Raw genomic sequence first — 22,579 nt, forward strand, 5'->3', positions numbered from 1 at the left:
CGTTTTCCAGCCTTGGGTCGTCCTAGAGGGAGCACCTACTTCACTGTACTTCTGCAGAACTTGTGAACATCAAGACCATGTGAGGTCACTGACTGTATCCTGGCATTGTTGGAGCCGATTCTGATTCCATTGTTATGGAATCGATTCACGTGGAAATTCTTAGAGCTTTAAAATTGTAAAAAAAAAAAAAAAATCTACACTTTTTACGACGGCTTTTTTTTTTTTTTTAAGGTGCATTTGTGCATTTAATATTTCCAAAGAACAGACTGTTCATTTTATTTTGTACTTAGATCTTTAGCAGCGAAAAATCGATTTGGTCTGAGTCGATTCCAGAATTTCACTCGACTCTTGTTTCCCAATGCTTGAGAATAAGAGAATCGACTCTTTATTTAGGATCAACTCCCAGTACTGTACGTCACGTCACGCAAGATGGTACAAAACAAAGATGTCAAACTTGTTTCATAGCGAAGGGACAGGAAAACTAGAAGACATTATCATCAGATAAATCTTTTTGATACGGTTTTATCAAATATCGGGACTCTTAAAATATTTAGTTAGCATTCTAGCTAAGTTTACACAGGAATAATTACGGTTATTATAGTGTAACTTCTTGTTTTTTTTTACGCAACGGTTAGCTTGGCGCTTTTAAAAACACGCTTATTTTAGCGTATTAGCTCATGGTACGAGCAGGGACGGCTTCTGCTGACGGATGAAACATTAAGCACTGTGAGTAACCAGCACTGGGCTTTTACTGAGACATCTTTTTCTCACGTAAAAGAAGAAATTTACCGACGACAGCATCGGTACTGAACGGACATCATCTGCGCGTGACTCTTGGTAAGCTAACGCCGATGCTAACTGTTTACTTTTACACACACACACACGACACGCTAACTAATGTTAGTATATACAAATGGATTAAACTTTACATTTGAGTGTTAGGCATGTGAGTTATTTACGTTTATATGTACACGTAATAACTGTCTGGTTAGTCGGTTAATCAATTCAAGCTAGCCAAATAATAATAATGTTTAAGGTACGGTTTGTGCGTCTTGTTTTGTTTTTGATTGCAAATGCTAATTAGCTAATAGTTAGCTGACGGTCTGGTAAAAGCTGAGAAACATAATGCTTCCGTTTATAGGTGGGAATTTCCTTTAGGTTGCTACTGTAGCTAAATATAAGTGTGAAACAGTCACGTATGTCTTGGTCAATGGCTGTAGGTTTAGATTAGCAAAGCAGTGAATACGATATCAGCACCACACCCAAACCACAGAGTGGACACACACACACACACACACACACACACACACACATGCTTCCTTTACTAGATTCCAAGGCAAACTGTACACACAGCTGGTAGATAATCATATCACTTGCTATTTGGCAGACGCCATTTTATACCTGCTGTAATATCAGATTTGATTCAGTCACATAAACCCAGTTCTAGTACTATTTTACATACACTAATGGTTTCTTTTATTCCTCGCATCATTTAGGAGTTACTGTTATAGTCAGTAATGTTGTAGTAGGACTTCTGTAATGATTGCCTGATTCGTATAGAAGGGATCTGTGTAGAGATGCGTGTCATATCTGTGCCTCATTTTAATACTAACTGATCATTTTGTCCTTTATTAGTTACACTAAGTTCCTGTTAAGCTGCTTGTATGTGTATGTGAAAGAGGGAAGAAGGTGTGTTTGCCTTGTGATACAGTATGAACAGCAGGTTGGCTGGATTCAGGTGCGAACAGAACTTTAACAGCTTTGGTAAAGTGCGAGTCTCACTTGTAAGTCTCAAAATGTTCCTCTAACAAGTCTAGCATTTTTCTAACTTTTCAGCGTTCAGACTCTAGGGCTGTCACATTTTAACCGATGTTTGAACGTACATTTGTACAATTCGTATTCTACTTCTAATTTGCCCATATGAATTTTAATGCACAGCCAAAGAGCATTAGACAGATTTTGGCTTTGTTTACCATCTAATCCAGCAGTGGGCACCCTCAAAGTTTTGAATGTCCTCTTGACCCATCAGTAAATGAAGCTGATGAAGAATGGATTTGGGTCAGTTTGGTTCTCAAACATATTCAAACTGCATTGCATGACATTTGGAATTCGTTCAAACTTGATTTTTTTTATAAAAAAAAAAAGGTGACTGCCCTATTAGACTCTAAGTGTGAATTACAGATCACATATCCAAGTTCCTTCTGGCTCAAAATGATAGTGTTGGTTTGGTTTGTGGTGTTTCCGACTCGGTTCGTAGATTATTGATGTAAATTTAGAAACTGAATATGTGTGATTTAGTACTTCTCCAGATATCTTGTGCTGATTACAGTACCCAGTGTCACATGGTTGTGATGCTGGTATTGCACTCAAATTACAGATTTTCAGCAGTTTAAATAAACAATGCAAACACAGAGACATGCAGGCTGAGAAAAAGGGCTGCTGTTGATTGCCAAAAACACACAATGTTCTGTACAACCGTACAGATATTCTGTTGCAGCTGAAAACTGAACATCGTGTCCTAATGAAATGGACAGAAGTTTTCCGGGCAGATTTACTTTTCACAACACGCCCAACCAGCATCCGGCAGCTGGAGAAAATGGCAAGTGATGGAACAGCTGGAATAAACATAATCGTCTTTAACCTCTGAATGTAGATGGAGTATTTTGGCAAACGGCGGGTCTCACTAAATGACCTTACATGCAAAGTGGTGTTCTTGGGAAGAGGTTTGATCATGTTTCACAAAGCACTGCCTGAAACACTCCTCAGAAGCTACTTTTTAAAGGTTCATTAGGAAAGAGCAAGAAATGAAATTAAACCGCTGCAGGTAAATAAACCATACCAGGAGGTTAAGCGGTTTATGTTTCGTCCTTCTGTGACTTTGTTGTGCATAAGTTTTGCATATAGAGAGCATGCTGGGGTTAATGTTTAGACAGGACTTCCTCGCTCACCCTGGCGTGTCCTCTAACCTATGTGTGTTTATGGAGGATCAGAAAGGCCTGCTTTTAAGCCACCGGTCTCGTCTCCAAACCAGTTTTTAGTCTTTGATTCGTTGCTGTAGGTGTGTTTAACTGCCCTGCTGTGGATCAGTGAAAGAATTATACAAGACATAGAAGTGACTTGAAACAAAGTTCGCTGGTGACTAATTTGTTTTTGTTTTTTTCTCCTGTTGTGACGCAGTTATGGTGTGGCGATGCAGCCTCTATAGGGCATAAATGAAGGTTACATAATAAGGGGCCATTTATAATTTGTGACACTCCCTCTACGTGACACTGCAGTGCTGCTTTAATTGCCATATTTAATTGCTGATAAAACAAGAAGTTACACTATAAGGACAAAAGCATTTTGACACCTGAACAACAGCATGTGTGGTTCTTCCTCAAACTGTTATCCCATTGTTTATTAGATTTAATGTAGGGTTTACTAATATGACAATACAAGGGTGCATAAAAAAATAGCAATAAAAATTAGAGGAACAGTTCATTTAAAAAAAAACTCTCAAAAACAGAAAGGTTATTGAGTAGCATGTAAGACCCTTCCTTTGACAAGTGATGTCAAATTTTGATGTTAAATAAAATTATAGTCAGACAGTAAAAATGTCCGGTTTTATCAGGATGTTTTTTCTGTATTTCAAGCCCTCAGCATGAATTCTAGAGATAAAGAACATCCAGTGTTTATATAAATTTGGTACTAAAATAAATAACACAATACAAGTCCCTGGGGTTTTTTTCATTACCCAGCCATTAGTGTTAATGAGTGCAGTGTTTTTCCCTGAATCTGCCATGTGGCTGGATTTTACTGCATGATGTCAGAGTCAGTAAGTGAATAAAAAGTGCTGTTGTTTAGTGCCTGACACATCAAGAGTGACACGTCATCATGTTCCCACAATGCATTGTGATCAATGTGAATTCGGTGCATTAAACACTTGCTGCATTAAAGTAAACTTGTGATTTCTTCTTTCCTCAGATTTCCTTCCCTACGCTGAGTAAACCCTGCCTCCTGACCGAATTACCTCCTGTGACTGGTTTTTGGAAAGATGGCAGCTAATAAACCCAAAGCACCGAACTCTCTGGCCCTGCACAAAGTGATAATGGTGGGCAGTGGTGGAGTGGGCAAATCCGCACTCACACTCCAGTTCATGTACGACGAGGTAGGACTTCAGTCTCGAAGATAACTAACGATATTTTTTTTGTACAATATTGCAGTAAAGTCAGATGTGTTCAACGATGAATAAAAACAACCTTACTCACAGAATGGTCACAAAACAGTAGAACCTTTAGTGAAGTAAGATGCAATTTTGTTACGGTACGAAGGCTCAAATTTCTGCAAATGTTTGGCTGAAAAAAAAACCAAGAAGTTACACTATAAGGACAATAGCATGTTGACACCTGAACAACAGCATGTGTGGTTCTTCCTCAAACGGTTACCACAAGGTTGGAAGCACATCTTTGTATGCTGTAGTGTTACAATTTCCCTTCACTGGAATTAAGAGGTTCAAACCTGTTCCAGCTGACAATGCTGCTGTGTTACTGTTAGAGTGGAAGAAGTTGAGAGCCCTGACTCTCACTCAACCCCAATGAAAACTTTTTAGATGAACTGCACCCCAGGTTTCCTCATCCAATGTCTGTGTCTGATCTGATTAATGCTCTTGTAAAACATCCCCACTGCCATGCCCTAGTGGAAAGTCTTCACAGAAGAGCTTATTAACATTAAAGGGGGTAATAAATGTATATTAAGGGATGTTTCAGCATGTACACATAGGTGTTATGCTCGATGAGCACAAACCTTTGGTCATATAGGGTATTAAATAGGAATAGAATTTTTATTCTTGTAGGATATCGATCTAATCTAAGAGAGATCATTTCTGTTATATGGTTTCTGAAATTAGTAGAATGTTTCGCTTGTTTAAACACTTGGTCATGGTGTGTGGCTTTCTCTCAGTTTGTGGAGGACTACGAGCCCACTAAAGCTGACAGCTACAGGAAGAAAGTGGTTTTGGATGGAGAGGAGGTGCAGATTGATATTCTGGACACAGCAGGGCAGGAAGACTACGCTGCCATTCGGGATAACTACTTCCGCAGTGGAGAGGGCTTCCTCTGTGTGTTCTCCATCACAGAATCCGAGTCTTTTGCTGCCACTGCTGACTTCAGGTTAGAAAACTACCTGAGTTTAGGAACTAACATGAAAAATGTGCTTGGTCACTTTTTTTTAAAATTCCATATACTTTGTAATTTGGTGTATGATTGTATGTTGTAGAGAGCAGATCCTACGAGTTAAGGAGGACGAAAACGTGCCCTTCCTGCTGGTCGGAAATAAGTCTGACCTGGAGGACCGGAGGCAGGTGGGAGCAGAGGAAGCCAAAGCCCGAGCTGAACAGTGGGGTGTCAGCTGCGTGGAGACGTCGGCCAAAACCCGGGCCAACGTAGACAAGGTTCCCAAAAATACATTTCACTCATCGCCTGTGTTGTGCTGTAGATTCTGTCTGGATTTTAATCATCTTTTAATGCTTCCTTTTAGGTGTTTTTTGACCTCATGCGAGGAATCAGAGCCAGGAAAATGGAGGAAGGCAAGGAGAACGGGAAAAATAAAAGGAAGAGTTTAATGAAGAGGATTCGTGAGAGATGTTGTATTTTATAATGACTGACTTGACTGTGCAGTGATGTCACTTTCTCCCATTTATAATGTGTGTCTAATTACAGCTTATATTATTTGACGGTATGTATACGTGTACTTGGGACTTGGAACAAGTCTTGATGGCCATCAGATATTTCAGATATGAAGCTGTTTCATTTCATTATTTAAATGTACATAGGTCATATGACACTACTGTGGGTCTTTTTGTTTTATTTATTTATTTTTTTCAAGCACACTGAGCACCCAGTACTTCCATGAAAATATCACTTAGGCGATTTTCACACTTGGAATGTTTTTTTAAACCGTCAGCTCATATATTACGCATACTCCTACAGGAAGTGGAAGCAAACCAGTCAGAATGTTGACACCTCAAAAAAGCAGTTGAGTTCTGAATGTTTCTTGGTTATAGCTGAGCACTTATATTGTTGAAGATACCTAATAGAAAATTGCAGCGTGAGGCAAACAGGCGTTGTGACGACTTGACCAAATCAGAGAAATAGAAAATCAAACGTTGAGAACCGTGCAGGAGAAAAAACTTCTGTGATGAATATTAAGTACTCTCTTTTTCGGATGTTCACCAGTATGCAGTGTGACTTCTCACACTTAAGTTTCTGCCTCCAACGGTACAACAAAAGTAAACAACCTCCTCATCAGCAGAGTTATGCCAGTCTTTAAATCATCTGCATTATTAATTATAGTAAATTTAATCTAAACAGCTGATACTAGCTAGGACCGGTGTGACTGTCTGCTTTTTTGGGTACAAAGGAGTGGAACTTAAAATATCCCATGACCTTGTATGGATCAACAACAAAATGTAATCAGTTCGTCACATAAAAGTAAATATACAAACCTACATTTAAGGACTCATTTTGAGGTAATAGTCTGATGAGACTTTCCCAACAAAGGACTGAGTGAGACAGAGAAATCCTAGACAGGCAAAAAAAAAAAAAGGCTTTAAGTTCCTGATCATGAAGGTTTATGTAACATCTCTGCGTGACCAACAGGAAAGACGCTATGGAAGTAAAACTGTTTGACCTTGAAGCTGCTCGGCTCAATACCAAAGTCAAATCAGTTCATGCGCTGGAGGCATAAAAAAACACCAAGTGTGAACACTTTACTATTTAAAGTGTGTACTTTACAGAATGGTATAGAGCAAACACAAGAATCCTCCTTACACAAGCTTTTAAAAAGCAGATATTAAATGAAGAGATACTTTCTCCAAAACTGGTCAAACTTTGATCTGTAGTGAGGTCATTGTTCTGTGTGAAATATGAAGATTAGTAAAGTAAAACAAGTGCCTTGACTTAACAAAATCTCTAAAGCACTAAAATAAAGGAAGTTTTTAATGTGACATGAAAGTTTCAGGCAAGTTTATCTCACACTAATTTAGGAGCTCAAGCTCTATATTCAGCACCAAGCTTTTATAAACCTTATTTACCTCAGCACAATGAGCAAGATTAATGAGGTAGGAGTGCCTCAAGTGTGTGTGTGTGTGTGTGTGTGTGTGTGTGTGTGAGAGAGAGAGAGAGAGAGAGAGAGAGAGAGAGAGAAAACAAATCTAACTACAAATAACTTTATTAAATTGAATAGATCCTCTGGAAATGATAAATGTTTGCTGGTCTCAAAGTGGCAGTGGTGGAAATCACAGTTTTTACAGCTATCAGTCTGTTTAATTAAATCATTTTAATTCAAACCTCACTGACTCAAAAACAAATAGCATTTATTTTAGAAAGCTGGATTGTTTTTTTTTGTTTTTTTGGTTTAAACTTTACCAAGAGGGTCAATAGCCTTCAAGATAAATAAATAATGGTGTACAGTATATACAGTAACGTGCAAAAGACTTGGTCACATGCAAAGAAATTCCGTAAAGCAAAGGGTCCTTCGGAAATAATTAGCATTTCTTATGCTGAGGTTCTCTGAGTACCTGAGAGACTCTGCGTGTCCCACTCGCCTCCGTTTTTGCAGAGAATCCTAACAGCTTTCACATTATTCATTTTATTTTAGTCTTGAAGTGTTTTATATAATGTTACTTCCTTTACTAACACACTAAATATTTCTGTAGTAAACAAAAAACTTGTACTGACTCAAAGTCATAAAATAACCATCTAAGACTAAACTGAGATCTATAAATAGTGAGTTTTGCACAGTGCTGAATGATCCATCAGACATATCAGTCCAACATGCTTACAGTAATTTAAATAATATACACTGATGCTCACTAAAAGAGGAAACACACAGTGACTGATATTTTTGTCTTTTTTTATTTATTAGCCATTTCCATGAACTCATTTTCTTAAAGTGTATGTGATTTTGTTTCTTTTACTTCTGTAATATAAAGGGCTGTTTTCTTTTCTTCTACTCCAAAATTGTGTGCAAGCTTTCAAAGTAGCATCACTTTAGCTTCTTACAAATTAAAGAAAGAAAGGACAAGCTCAGAACATCCTCATCTGATGCTATGCTCAGCAAACCGCTCTGGTTTTATAAGAAAGTTTATCTGTGTAACATATGATGATATGCGTCACGCTATGTACAGCCCGGTCTTTCTTCGAACGATTCGGATGCTCGTGTCCTGTACCGTAAGTGCTGTTGGCACGCCAGTGCGGATTATTCCTCTAACCTGTGGCTTGATCTTTTTTCTAGCGTAATAACTGATCGCTTTTTGTTTTCTAGTACACAGGAGTAATGACGCTGAAACACACTGTGCTCTGCTGAAGCCCTTGAGTACTTTTTGTTCTGAAATGTTGTGTAATTAATGTATCTGTCTAATCCAGAGCCAAAAAAAAAAATTAAAAAATACACAAGATTTTTTAATAACTTTATGTGGATGTTATCGTTCTTGCATATCCGAAAGAGTTTAACAAGAGTCAGATGTTTTGCATGACATCATGAAATATATTTACAACCGGTGAAAGAATTTACAGAAAGAAATCAAGTCTCATTTTAAAAAATTATTTTAAGATATAAAATTTTATGATTCATTTGTCGTTTTTGACTGGAACATAAAAGATGCCTCCGAATCGGTAAATCACATCACAGAGGAAAAACATCAAAGGGTTTAAATATATTTTTTCACCAAATATTCTCGTTTCAAACTTAGTTAAGAGTATCTCAATTGAGGTACCAAAGCATTTAGGAAATCCTGAGAATGTGTTAAAAAACAAAACAAAAAAAATTAACAGGTCAGAACTAAAATTAAAGATAAAAAGTCAAGAAAATTTGACAAATGTACAAAATTTGAATATAATGTCTAGAAAAAGGTTATGCTGGTTGAGTTTGTTAACAGCATCGGGTCAGAGGTAGATTAGACCTCTTAATGCTGTGTACACACACAGGCAATAATTATTTATCCAGAATAATTCCCTAAAAAGGAAGCTCGGATGCATGTTGTGTTTTTTTTTTTTTCCTGATTCAACACACATTTTAGTGTGAAGTGAAAGCACTGCATTAAGAAGCTAATAAATCTGGTTTAGAAGCTGATGAAATGAATGTGTTTGAGGAGGTAAAGCACAACCGCTCTTGTGCATGTTCGGATCCTATACTTAAATTAAAACGTACAAAAAAAAAGTACAATAGGGTAGCGATACCCGGGATATAAAATCTAAAAAGAAAATGCTGTAAACAATGAGCATGGGAAGTGTTACTGCTGCTGGTGAATCCAAGTCTGGGTTTTTGTGTCCAAACTCTAAGCAACTGCAGAGCTGGCAACAAAAAGTCTTTGCTTAAGCAATTTAGTTTTTGTTGTAGTACCTTCCTGTGCTGCCTGTGTGTGTAGCCTGCTGGGAGCTGCATTTGGACTGAGTCTGGGTCACTGACACGGGCTGAAGATTAGCCCATGGGTCCTGGAGCATGGACGCTTTGTAATACTTATCCATATTGTTTGTGCCTCTGTCCCTGTCGTGTGGCGTGGATGTCCTTGGAGAACCCTTTAGGAGACAATTTACTTCATGTAAAAAAAAATACAACAAAAATCTGTTGCACCTGTGGCACATTATACTGTTGTAAACAACAAACCATGAATCAAATCAAGCTATATGTAATATCTACACAAAAGGTGGTGGGGGTGGGGCGGCATTAACTGAACATTGACTCTGTAGTTTTAGTTTTCAACACTTTCTACAAAAAACAAAAACTTCCTGTTACTCTTCGCTCCTTCAGTATGTTGTGCTGTATGTTCAGTATGTTGTATCTTGTAAACCAAAGACTAAACAAACAATGAAACTGGAATTAACAAACGATTAAAAAAAAAACAGCCTGAAACGGATGTAAGACTGATATTTAGTAGCCCTGAGACTCAGCTTAGTACCCCTTTTTCTCTGTGAGTGTATAATAGGCTTGTGAGTATTTGGGTCTCTACCTGATATCCGCTGTGAGCTCCAGGACTCTGGTAAGGCGAGTGTCTGGATGTAGGACTACTGTTCGGTCTGTACGGTGTGTGTCCTGCGGATTTGGTGTGATATATCCCGCCTCTATTACTGCTAAACTCCCTTGGTGAGGTGTGTGACACCGGAGAACCGCCATACGACCCGAATCTGGGTCCATACGGCCCGTTCGGAAAAGCCCACGGAGGCGAAGGGAACCTGCCGCCTCCTGCCCTGTCCAAAGCGGCCGGAGGAGTCCGGAATCCTCCGCCTCTCGAACCAGCTGCTGGATACGGAGCTCGGAAATGTGGTCGCTGCATTTTGTCTATAGATCTACCTTAAAACGGTTTAGCTTAAAAAGTTTCAGTAATCCGTTATTTAAACACACGCAGTTTCAGCATAGAAACCAAAACACCCTAGAAACACAAAGCCGGAACCGGAAGTTAAAAAATAGGCAGATTTGTTTGACGATATAAACCTTAAATATTTCTAATCAGTACGTTTATCTAATTTTTCTACGTTAAATTCGGCAAATTTAGGAGTCTAGTGTATAATTCAATATATTTTAACTCTATTCCACGTTAGCACGTATCACAAAATGGATTTGTAGAGAGCTGGTCCTTGATGTTACATCAAAAAAGTCCGACCTAAACTCAGTCCAAGTGCAAAACAGTTCCGCAATCCTCTTCTTCTTCTTCTTCTTCTTCTTTTAATCTCCTACGATTATTTAGCTCTTAAAGCGATTCCAATCGAAGAAGTATTTCAGTTCAGATCACCGTCCTGAACAAACGAGCAACAAAAATCATCTGCGCTCGCGCAGCAGTTAATGCATTTAAACGACAACAACAAAGCGCGCAGCATTGTGGGTAATGGAGGATTTGTTTACATACATGTTGCATGTAATAATATTGGATCCATATTGTGTCCCTCATATAATAGAATGTTATGTTTTATCTTATTATTTTAAGTATACACTTCATTTTACAGTTAATTAGCCCAAGTGTGCAAATGCCTCCCAATCACGTAATCACACGTGATTATAAACGTGTGTTTATAATCACAAAATGCACAAAAGATGTATGTTTGATAGTTTAGTGCTGTGCAACAGCTAATGTACAAAAGTAATGTAAAACAGCTAAACCAAATAATTAACAAATATGTCAATCATTAGAAATATCTATAATCTACTAACTTTAATAAAAAGTAAAATAAATGTAATTGCCATTTTTTCATTTTAATGTACAACGTAAATATTATATTATATATAATTAATTATTCCCTGCTTCATATCTATAGGTACTGCATTATCAGAACTGTCAGTCACCACATCATTTGTATGTTACACACACTAGTGCTGCTGTATATTGTACAAAAAGCATAATATTGCACAATACTATTATTTGCACTACCATGCACTTTTCACACTTTATGTACATAACTGATCTGTCATATATTCTCTATTCATATTTAATACTCATACTGTCTATATTGCATCTCACCGTCTGTATTGTGTTGTCTTGTATAGTATAATGTTATTTATGTCTGTACTTTTGAGAGTCACAAACAGATGAAACCAAATGGCAAAAAACCTGATTCTGTTTCTGAAATTCTGAAATAACTGAATGACAAATGTTACAGCAGTTAAGAAAACAAGACAGTTTCTGTACCACACAGAAAATCTGAATTAATTGTTGAAGAAAGCTATCAGATAATTATCAGTTAACAGGCCAATTAACACCTCACGCCTGTGGGGAGTGAGAAAGGAGGAGGACAAGAGAAGAGGAACACCACAGCTGTTATCCTTTATCCTTAACTCAACTCATTCACACCTTAGTGTTTCACTGAAACTGAGTGTAATTGAATCAAACATGCACTGATTTATGTCAATACAACAGGAATTATCTAAGCAAAATATGTACCAGTTGTTTTTTTTTTTTGGTTGTTTTTTTTTTTTTTTTGGTTTTTTTTTTTTTCAAGAGAAGTGCTTTATTCTATTACAAAATAGGCTAGTCGTACACATTAATGTAATACCAGACATTTACCATTAGAGGCCGCTGTTGGCCGTTTAAGAATTCTGATTCTTTTCAGTGAGTCAAATCATTCGATTCAGCTCACCAATAAGAGTTGATTCTTTCATCTCACAATCGGTTCACTGCATTTTTATTTTAACCCGCACAAAATTTTGCTAAATTATAATCAGTATTTGTTCCTATGGAATTATTATGTCCTGCCTAAATGTGGTTGTTTATTATGTCATGATATCTTACTCAACCTTCGTATGAAAAAATCACATACACAAATCGCCCTCATGTCGTTAGCATTGAGGCTAAGTCACCACATTTTTCTAATTTAGTTCTAAGCACAATCCTGTTTCTCATTTGAGAGCAAAATATGTCTGAGAAAAACCTCAAAACATTTTTTTGATGTTTTGAAAATTGTTTTAAATATCATAAAGTACATGTTAAAACAGTTACAAATATACCACAACTGTAGAATTACCCAGTTAAGGTTTACTGTTTACTTTCAGTCATTCTTCTACAATAGCTGTTTTATCCTGGTTAGGCTAGCTACCACCATGCTAGTCTGTTACAGGGCCTCAGGTGTTGGCAGTCCACCTACTGCTGATTTTAGGGAAGATGGAGGAAACCCACACAGACACAATAAGAACACGTAAATTTCAATACAGACAGAAACATGATGGCACGATGGAAACCCAGACCATGGAGCTTTCACTTTTATATCCTGTAAGGGTGCCATGTGTATCCTTTAACAAAAAAAAGCCAAACCCTATTCAGTACATTATGGTATTTTCCAACACAAACACAAATCTATCCTGTCTGTTTGATTACCAATGATGACCCATGATTGATTTGTTTTATGTATGTTATAAATCTGCACCAAAAACATTACTCTAGTCTCACAGCAATGTGAGCAATTCTCTCTCCAAGTGACCCAATTAAATTTCATTCTTACTCATATGAGGGTGAGCAGCTCTCACATCACTGTTCCCATTAACAGAGAACGGATTAATCACGACCGTGACCGACGCCACAAAGGCACGGCTAAAGTAAGTGCACCCAACAACAAAACACTGACACAGTTCAGCCTGGATTTGTGCTTCGTCATGGCCTTGATGTGGATGTGACTGAGAGGTTTATGGGGCAGAAAAGAAGGAGTGAAGTCATGGACTGATTGTCTGACCAATGAACGGCATGGACAGGCTGTACTGTCTCATCACTGTTCCAGAAAATGAACTCTTACCTGTTTCTTTTGGGTTTCAGATAATCAGAATTTGTCGAACACAATAATGACACATAATACACTTACTCGCAATAAAATCCCTCAGTTGAGATATGGTGAGTCTGAAGGTCATAGGATATGACTTACATCATTTCCATCCTGATCAAACCCTTCCGTGAGATCTTGTGTCCATTGGATGAGGGCAGGGTCATGCTGGAACGGACCACATCCATAAGGATGGAAATGTTTCATCAGAGGGTAAAGGTGATCATACAGAAGGACTTCCCTTTCTTCTGTGCAGGCACGTTCAGCCAAATCAAACGCTCTAATCATGACAGAGTAACCTCTGTTTTACCTTAATTATGTTCTTAAGTATGCTTTAAAGCTGTCAATTTAGTGTTAGGTATTTATATCTTTCAGTGCTGCCAGTGTTCTTGTGAACATTTCCTCCATGTTAAGTCTACATTTCCTTTAGGTGTATACTGTAGGTGTATCCAGGGTGTACTCCTGCCCCACTCCCAGAGTTCCTGGAATAGGCTCCAGATCCAGATGACCTTAAGGTTAATCTTTCAAGATGTAGACTAATGTGGTCAATGTTACAGAAGATCTTTTTTGTTAGAAAACCATAAGCCATCCTGATTTGCAAGGACAACTTAAAAGTTGGGAATTCTGAATTATGCACCACAATGAGTCAGTATGTTAGGGCCTTGAGCACTTGAGTGTGACCCGACTATCACGACTCACATCGTAAATCGGATCTGAACAAATTTTGTACTTTCTGTATTTTAACAGAACGTCTCATTTCTCTGTCGTTCTGTTTCTCACTCTGTTATTCACACTGTGCTTTTTGTCACTTCTTTTTAAAAGAACACAAACCTCTAATGAACCTGAGCCAGTGTCTCATCAGTAAAACAATGTGTGTGTGTTTGTTTGTGTGTGTGTCATGCTCTAATAAATAATAAATCAGATCTTGTGACCAAGCTTCATGCATTGCTGCTCTCATGCTATTCACACTCGGCGCTGTGGTGTTTCACGCTTTTCTCTTCTGGGCAGTTTGAAGTGAGAATTACTCATTCCTTGTTGCAAACACACTTTTGTTGATTTCTTAAATGAAAACCTGCAGGGCTGATATTTCACGACATGATAAAATTTGTCAGGAAACATTTATTTTATTTATCTCTGTTGGAAGGAGTCTCCATTGTCAGCAGGTAAAGCTGTATCTTTTCTAGCTTCTAGCTGTGATTACAGGAACATATTCCACAGATTTCTGCAACATTAAATTCATTATTTAGTGAAAAAAAAATGTAATGGCTGGTGTATGTGTGTAGTATAATTGTAATAACACAGTTCAGGGCATGCTGATATGATGAAGAATAACTCTTCATCACACCACTCTCATTTGTTTCTGTCCTATAACACAACACCCCTTTTTTATTCCATATTTAACGTTAATAATTGCGTAATTACTCAGTAATTATCTCATTAAGGACTCCAATGGCTTTCTGCTGAACTTCTCAAGCTGTGTAGAGAAAACTGATTAAGGACACTTCACTTTCACTCCTTTTAAAACTCCAAAGGTGTGTATCTCTTCTCCATATGTCTGGCACAGTGAATAACCATCTGTTTGGGGCTCAGACAGAGGAATGTCGTAATCTCATTGTAACAAAATATTCATCTTAATCGGACAGATGATGACACCGATCCAGCCGAGGACTTCAGGTGTTCATCCCGAGACGGTTCCCTGATGGACGAGACGGACGTAAAGTGAGTTGATGGATGCAGCTATTATACAAAACTATCACGGATGTGTGAAGCGAACATGAGACAGCTCTGGATATAAGTCCTCTCAAGATGCTAAATATTTTTCATCCACGCATCGTTTCGCCAAGCCGAGGAGGAAGTCGGACGTTCACACTTCAGCTGAAGTTGAACTTATGGCTCTATTGTGATTCAAATCGATACCTCGGGAATGTGAAGACTTAAAGCTTTTTTCACAGTGGAAAAGCAAAACAGAAAAATGACTGTGTGATCCAAACGACCTTAAAGATGAGTCGCTCAACTCTTCAACTCAGGAAAACAGTGCAACTGTCATAACATGTATATTCATCTTCGATCTGCCTCATCATTGACCTTTTCTGAAGATTTTTAGGTCATGGTCTAAAGCTACACAACACGATTGTTTGAAAATTATATTAGATTTCAGTAAATCAGAGTAGCTTTTTACTGTATGATCAGTTCTGACATCTGACAGTTGACTAGGAGTTGGACTGGACGCTTTAAGTAAAGAATAAATCACTCCATGTCATGTTATTACAGGAAGATAATCCACCACTGGCTGGTTTGATGAAGCAGTGATGCTAACCACCCTAAAGCTGATTAGATTCCAACAACCCGTCTCGAAGCACACCCCAAAGTATTTTATTTCTCTTGTAAAAGTTAATGTGGAACATCTAAGGTTATAATAATAAAAAATTTAAAAAAGAGTCCTTCCCTCTGCAGCCACCTTTTTTCTCTCTCTAGAAGTAAATAAGACAAAAATTATGAATCAGAAACTGTAATAAATATGAAAAAAAAGTGAAATTGTCATGTTATTGATTGCAGCATACCAAAGTGCTGACAATGGAGACTCCGTCCATAATTAATGAGATAAATAAGGGATTTTTACATCCGGGGGATTATGGGTGAACATGATGTGCAGAAACATGCTACACTTCCTAATAATCTCAGCGCTATTTTTCAGACTGGGTAGCATGCGTGAATAAGTGTTTAATAAGACATGACATTTCTTTCAGAATTTCTAAAATAGAAACAATAAAATGCTAAATGATAATGTTTAACCAATCTAATTTCTTCTTGTCCAGTTCTTTGTCTTCTCGTGACATGATCTTTCTACAAAACTGCTTTGTGTAGTCTGTTAACAACCTTAAGAGAGCTTGCAACAAAAACAGGACAAGAAACACTAGCTAGCTGTCGCTCGTACTGAGTAAAGACGAGTTCAATCACTTCAGTGCTTAGAATTAACATAGTTCAGAATTTTCTTTGAGGTATTATTCTCCTGTGTTTGTTCTGTCACAGCGTCACCTAAAGAAATACTTCACACAGAAGTATAAATCAGCTGTTTATATGTATCATCCTTTGTATATATCAATCTTCTATTTAAGTTGTTTATATGGTAAGTAACATATTATAAACGCTGTAACGGAAAATGAGTCAACGTCTTGTGACCGATCAGAGTCCTGAGCACTGTGGTTAATGTTCTGGGTGTCCCCCATTTCTGAGGATACGTAGTCAACAAATATTTAAACCTCACTGACCTCCAAGTATTATGAAAGAATTTGAAAAACAGACAAATAAAGACCTCATGATCTCTGAGACTCATACACAGAATAATAAAACACAAAGAAATGCATGCGGATGCGAGATAAATAGTTGTATCTATTGATTTTGACACATCTTTTGTCTTCAGTGTGAGCACTAGGGGAGAAAGTTTGGCCAAATAAAGCCACAAAACAACATGAAATGGCTAGAAATCCTCAGATTCTAAAACGAACAAAAAAAACTATTGCATAACAAGCATTTATGTCGTTCTTAATATGACTGTCATTCCTTCATATAATTACAGTACATAATAACTCACTGGAATGATATTATGTCCAACATTTCATCTCTTTTTGCCCATCAACCAACAGCAGCTCATATTTTAGTTAATTACATGCTGATGACAACAAAACAAAGGGCACACTGTTTTTTTACACACAGAAAACCCTGTGGGTTGGTAATTGTTTTTTATTGCTCTTGAGTAAGTCGGCCGCTTTTGCACGGTTGCATATGGATGGATGATTAATGCGTCGGTGCACTAAAATACGACAAGTCCTTTCCAAAAATAAACCTCATTCTTGCATAAAATGGAGGAGAAGCAGATTTTGTAACCCTTTATGTTCTCAGAATCCATGCAGCTGGTCAAATTTATATGCCTCACAGTAATAACTAGTTTCATACTATTAAATATTTTAGTTAAAAACACAAACTAGTAAGACTAAAAACTAGTAAGGGTTATAGTGATAGTTATGACAGTCTTTTATACAGATGAAAAGAGAGTTAATCATTCGTTCATTCATTATTAATCAGTAAGAGCTGTACCCTGGACAGAGTCGCAACCTTATGTACAGTACATCTGTGGGAATTAAAGCATCCACTAGCCTCCATGTCAGAGCCTAAAGGTTCTTCTATCGTCATGATTGTTGTCATGAGTCAAAAACTTTGATCTTTTCAAAAGTATTTACTAAAATTATTTACTAATCTGGAAAAATTCACACACTAACCAAAATAGGAAAATCAGTTCCTGTTAGTACTCAATAATTATTTAGAATCAAATGGGTTCTAAAAAAAAAAAACTGTACAGGATTGTCCATCCATCCATCCAGTCTATCCATCCATCCATCCATCCATCCATCCATCCATCCAATCAATCCATCCATCCAGTCTATCTATCCATCCATCCATCCATCCATCCAGTCTATCTATCCATCCATCCATCCATCCCTCCATCCGTCCATCCATCCATCCATTTTTCCATCCAGTCTATCTATCCATCTATCTAATCTTCCAATCAATCAATCCATCCATCCATCCATTTGTCCATCCATCCATCCATCCATCCATCCATCCATCCATTCATCCATCCATTCAATCCATCCATCCTTTTCAGATCTACTTCACATGTCTTTGGATGGCTAATATGTACTACCCACTATGCCACAGTGCCCCTAGAATCTTGCAGAAATATGAGATTTGAGAAACAAGGTGCTTGTGACTCGTTTGTTAACATAGAATCAGGTTTTGCCACACTGCCCCCACTGTTTACTTTGGGATTTCATTACACAGACTTTTACTATTTGTTTCTATCCATGTGAACAGTGTATATCAACAAATAAGTCAAAGATGTCAAAATCTTGTGTACTCTTATACTTATAGTGTGGAAACTGACCTTTGGCTTGCAGAATCAGCAGTGAACAACGGTGCACCGCTTATTGGTTGTATATGAAGTCCTTCTGTAAACAAGACATTTCAGGTTAAGATGAATGATGCATTTATCCAATGAAAATAAAACTTCTCACCAATTTCTCTAGTGCACAAAATCATTTTAATTTTAAAGCTTTGGAATAGCATTCTTAACTGTGTTCGGGGCTCAGACACACTCTCCCAGTTTAAGTGTAGATTAAAGACATATCTCTTTAGCCAGGCATACACATAATACATAATACATCCCATAATTTTGTGCTCCTGTAGATCTGACCAACTGCACATCTAATCACTTCAAATCTAGTGCTGGTTAATATTATGAATAGCAGCTCCTCTAATTCCTCTCCACTTGCTTCTCTCTTTCTACCCATCCCGAGGCACCCAGAGATTGTTCCAGCTCCAGTTGTGTTCCGCTTCATGAAGATTTCAGACATTCCAAGAGAAGATGCCAACTCCATGTGGTCTTTGTGGACAAAAACCTCCTAATCAATACACAATTGTCTGACTGTATCTGACTGTAGAAAGGACAGTATTCTTAATAACACTTTCCAGTGTTTATAACAGTTTATAATCACACCCTATAGTGTCACCCAAATGAGGATGAGGTTCCCTTTTGAGTCTGGTTCCTCTCAAGGTTTTTCTCAAGGTACTATATTTCTTATGTTCTGGAAAGCTGCTGAGTCGGAAAAGTTTAGAGTGCTGGATAAGACTTAGACCTACACCCAGAAGGATGGACCTCCAGGAATCCCCAGGTTCAGAGGTTCAGCACGTCTCTCGTAACAGCCGGAGCAACTCCAGTCCTTATCTGACTCTGATTTGATGACTTGTCTTCATGATAATACAACCTGTGCAAAACATCCCATTTAATACATGATCACCCAAAGCTTTTATTTTCCTTCCTCCATCTCCAAAGCAGCATTAGCGTCTTGGATGCGAACTTCCTGTCGTATTAGACAGGGTGGAGATTACATCAGGGTTACAGACTCTGGGTTTATCCCATATGTACGTTTTCACCTTCCTCAATACCCGCTCGGACAGTCCGAGGCTGTTTCTGTTGGACAGTAATTAGAAGGGTTTTTTTCATGGACATGACAGAAACACACCTCATGTGGAAGTTTATACTCACACACCCTGTTTACCTTGGACACGTCTTGTGGGAGTTATCTGATAGACGAAAACGGGGCGTCTGCTTTTCCTGCAGGAGTGTGTGGATGGGGCATGAGAATCACATCACCCATAATGCTTTGCACAAATGAACGCAACTGCTACATGCCACATAATTCTGTTGGAACCTCGGTGTATTTGAAATAGTTATTAAAGGAACGAGACAAAATTTCATAAGATCTGTGATATGACAAAAATCGGGTTAATACAATAATAAAAAAAATGGACAGATAAGATTCGGTTGCTGCTTCAGTAGCTACTCAAGAATTTATTTTCTTTCTTTATTTTAATTCTTCTTAATATTATTATTATAGTACACATTATTATACCGATTATTTCTGTTGTTCTGGAAAATAATTTTTCATACAGTGTACCCAAAGATTTTCCAGAATATTTTTACTAATGCATGGTGATGTTTTTGTTGTTGTTTTTGTTGTTGTTGTTTTATATTTTTTCACCTCCTAACCTGATTGGTCAGGAGATAATAAAGCTGTTCACATTGCTTTGTGTCTTGGATAATCACACTCTATACTCATCTGCCTTTTTCCTCTTGTATCTGTTAAGATGTTTTGACTTTTTAAACAATGTACTTCATCGAAGTAAAAGACAGAAATGCAGTCTCCTCTTATTTATTATTATTCAGATGATAAATGGGAAGACTGTTCAGCACATGAGCAGGGATCAAAACATCCCCATAGCATCCACTTTTCCAATTTTCTTTCGTTGGCTGCGGCAGTTTGATTCAGTCTGTCCGTGTGTGTGACCTGACCTCACAAAGACCTCAGTGTGATTTTAATGACTGACGGCGGTTTTATTGGCCGTTCTGCGTTCAGCCCTAGGAGATACTCTGACATGCTGTCCTCAATTTGTAACTTTTCAAAATAAATTTGCTTGTGAAATTTGTTTCTTCGCAGCAGCAGCAGTTGTAAGGTCATTTTGTTTGGAAATGTAGTGTAAGACGTGCCGGTAAACAATAAACTTCAATAAAGTGCCCTAAACTTCTACCCAGCCCCCCTAAAAAATTATTTGATTAATTATTTTTTGATCGCTTCAGTCCCCTTTAAAAACGCATTTGAAACGGCGACAAGCTGCGTTATGTTTCGGCTCCTCCCCTGAACTGAGTCTGCGTGGATTCAGCACGTTTTTCAATCCGCATGGATGCCGAGCAGAGCGAACATCAGAGAGTACAAGGTGTGTGTGCTTTTATTGATGGATTGCTATGATATGACATCTGCATCGGTGCAGTTCTTGTAATTGCAGTTTACTGGACCAATACACAGTTCGGTTTCTCTTCCAATGCGTCTTCGCTGCGTTCAACTTCAGCCCTTATCACAGTGTGATAATTGTTTTTTCTTCCCACAAAAAAATCTTCATTGTAAAACTACATTCACAACTCAAAATTTGTGACTGGTCACATCTAAATTTTTAATTATTTTTTACAGTGAAATACAGGGAATACTATGGAATAGTATTCCCTGATTGCAATAAGGTTAGTAGTATACAACCCTACCCTGGGGGCTGAGCCCCCCTAAAATGAAAATTCTAGAATCGCCCCTGCTTCTGACCAATCATATTTGAGAACTGCTGTGGTAAAATTAATTCATTGGCCATATTATAAACCCACAGGTTGACACACAGAGGTTTAAATGGCTTTTAAAGGGAAGTTTCCACACCTGTGACTCATTGTAATTGCAATTAGTGTCTGTACATAAATAGTCAATGAGTTTCTCAGCTCATGAGGTGATGCACTGACTTGGCTGAATACTCCACCATGGGGAAGACAAAAGAGCTGGACCTAAGGTAGTTCAGCTTTATAAATAGGAAAGAATATAAAAAGATATCTCAACACTTTGAAATGCCAGACAGTACTGTTCAAACTCTGATAAAGAGGTGGCAAATAAGAGGTTCTGTTGATACTAAGCCACGGTCACATACCCCAAGAAAGATTTCACCCACTACTGCTAGAAGAATTGTTCAAGGTGCAAAGAAATACCCACAAACAACCTGGAGAGAAATACAGGCTGCTCTGGAAAAAATGGTGTTGTTTCAAGAAGCACAATGGACGAGTTGCCAGGAGAAAGCCGTTACTGCGCCCATGCCACAAAAAGGCCTGCCTTCAGTGCACCAGACAACACATATAAAACCCTAACAGCTTCTGGAGCAGAGTCATTTGGATTGATGAGACCAAAATTAAACTTTATAGTCACAACCATAAATGCTATGTTTGGAGATTAGTCAACAAGGCCTAGGGTTAAAAGTTCACCATGCCCACTGTAAAGCATGGTGTTGGATCTCTTATGTTTTGAGGCTGTGTAAGCTCCAGTGGTACAGGGAAGTTAGTTAAAATTGATCACAAGATAAATGCAGCATGTTATCAGAAAACACTGGCAGACAATTTGAATTCTACAGCATGAAAGTTGCAGATGGGACGCTCTTGGATGTTCCAACATGACAATAATTCAAAGCACAAGGCAAGGTTGAACCTCCAGTGGCTACAGCAGAAAAAGTTGAAGGTTCTAGAGGCCATCACAGTCTCCTGACCTCAGTCTTATTCAGCCATTTTGGGGGGATCTCAAACGTGCAGCTTTTGCAAGACAACCAAAACCAAATTACAAGAACTGGAGGCATTTTGCCAAGAGGAAAGGGAAGCTATATCACCTGAGAGAATTAAGGACCTCATGCACAATTATTACAAAAGACTGCATGCCATCATTGATGCTAAAGAGGACAATACACGATATTAAGAACTAAAGCTATGCAAGCTTTTGAACAGAGATTATTTCATTATTTTCTTTTTTCATATGTTTTGTTTGATGATTTTTCTATTCTGTTATGCCATACATATTAACTTGAGTCCAATAGGAAATAAAATAAATTTCTCTTGCCCTTTCACTCATGTTTTCTAAAAAAATGCTACACATCTTGCAAATTCTCCCAAGGTATTAGCATAGCATTCTAATTTCAATATATGTTTAATATAAACCATTATATAATTTTACTATACTGTAGCGTTAGAGTAATTTTGCTGACTTATTTGTATGGAAATCATTTTAAGTCTGTAATTAATACAGTATGTAATGGTTCCAATGATAAGATAAATTGCTGTTAGGATAAAAACAATCAAAACAAAACAAAACATTCTTCAGAATTGTGATTGAGTTGTA

At 37.8% G+C, this 22,579-nt stretch overlaps 2 protein-coding genes across 2 annotated transcripts; one reads left to right on the plus strand and one right to left on the minus strand.

Annotated features, from left to right (window-relative positions):
- The first annotated feature begins 390 nt into the window (after positions 1–390).
- ralab (v-ral simian leukemia viral oncogene homolog Ab (ras related)) lies at positions 391–7,173 on the plus strand. The gene is made up of 5 exons (XM_060873856.1): positions 391–837; positions 3,964–4,147; positions 4,939–5,147; positions 5,254–5,428; positions 5,515–7,173. The coding sequence occupies exons 2-5, from the start codon at positions 4,034–4,036 to the stop codon at positions 5,632–5,634; spliced, it is 618 nt and encodes a 205-aa protein (XP_060729839.1). The 5' UTR covers positions 391–837; positions 3,964–4,033; the 3' UTR covers positions 5,635–7,173.
- Positions 7,174–8,429: 1,256 nt separating this feature from the next.
- mplkip (M-phase specific PLK1 interacting protein) lies at positions 8,430–10,750 on the minus strand. Its single transcript, XM_060873868.1, has 2 exons — positions 9,986–10,750; positions 8,430–9,554 (listed from the first exon to the last, which is right to left on the minus strand). The coding sequence occupies exons 1-2, from the start codon at positions 10,307–10,309 to the stop codon at positions 9,360–9,362; spliced, it is 519 nt and encodes a 172-aa protein (XP_060729851.1). The 5' UTR covers positions 10,310–10,750; the 3' UTR covers positions 8,430–9,359.
- Positions 10,751–22,579: the final 11,829 nt, after the last annotated feature.

The sequence above is a fragment of the Tachysurus vachellii genome, chromosome 1 (genome assembly GCF_030014155.1).
Source record: "Tachysurus vachellii isolate PV-2020 chromosome 1, HZAU_Pvac_v1, whole genome shotgun sequence".
In the NCBI taxonomy this organism is placed as follows: domain Eukaryota; kingdom Metazoa; phylum Chordata; class Actinopteri; order Siluriformes; family Bagridae; genus Tachysurus; species Tachysurus vachellii.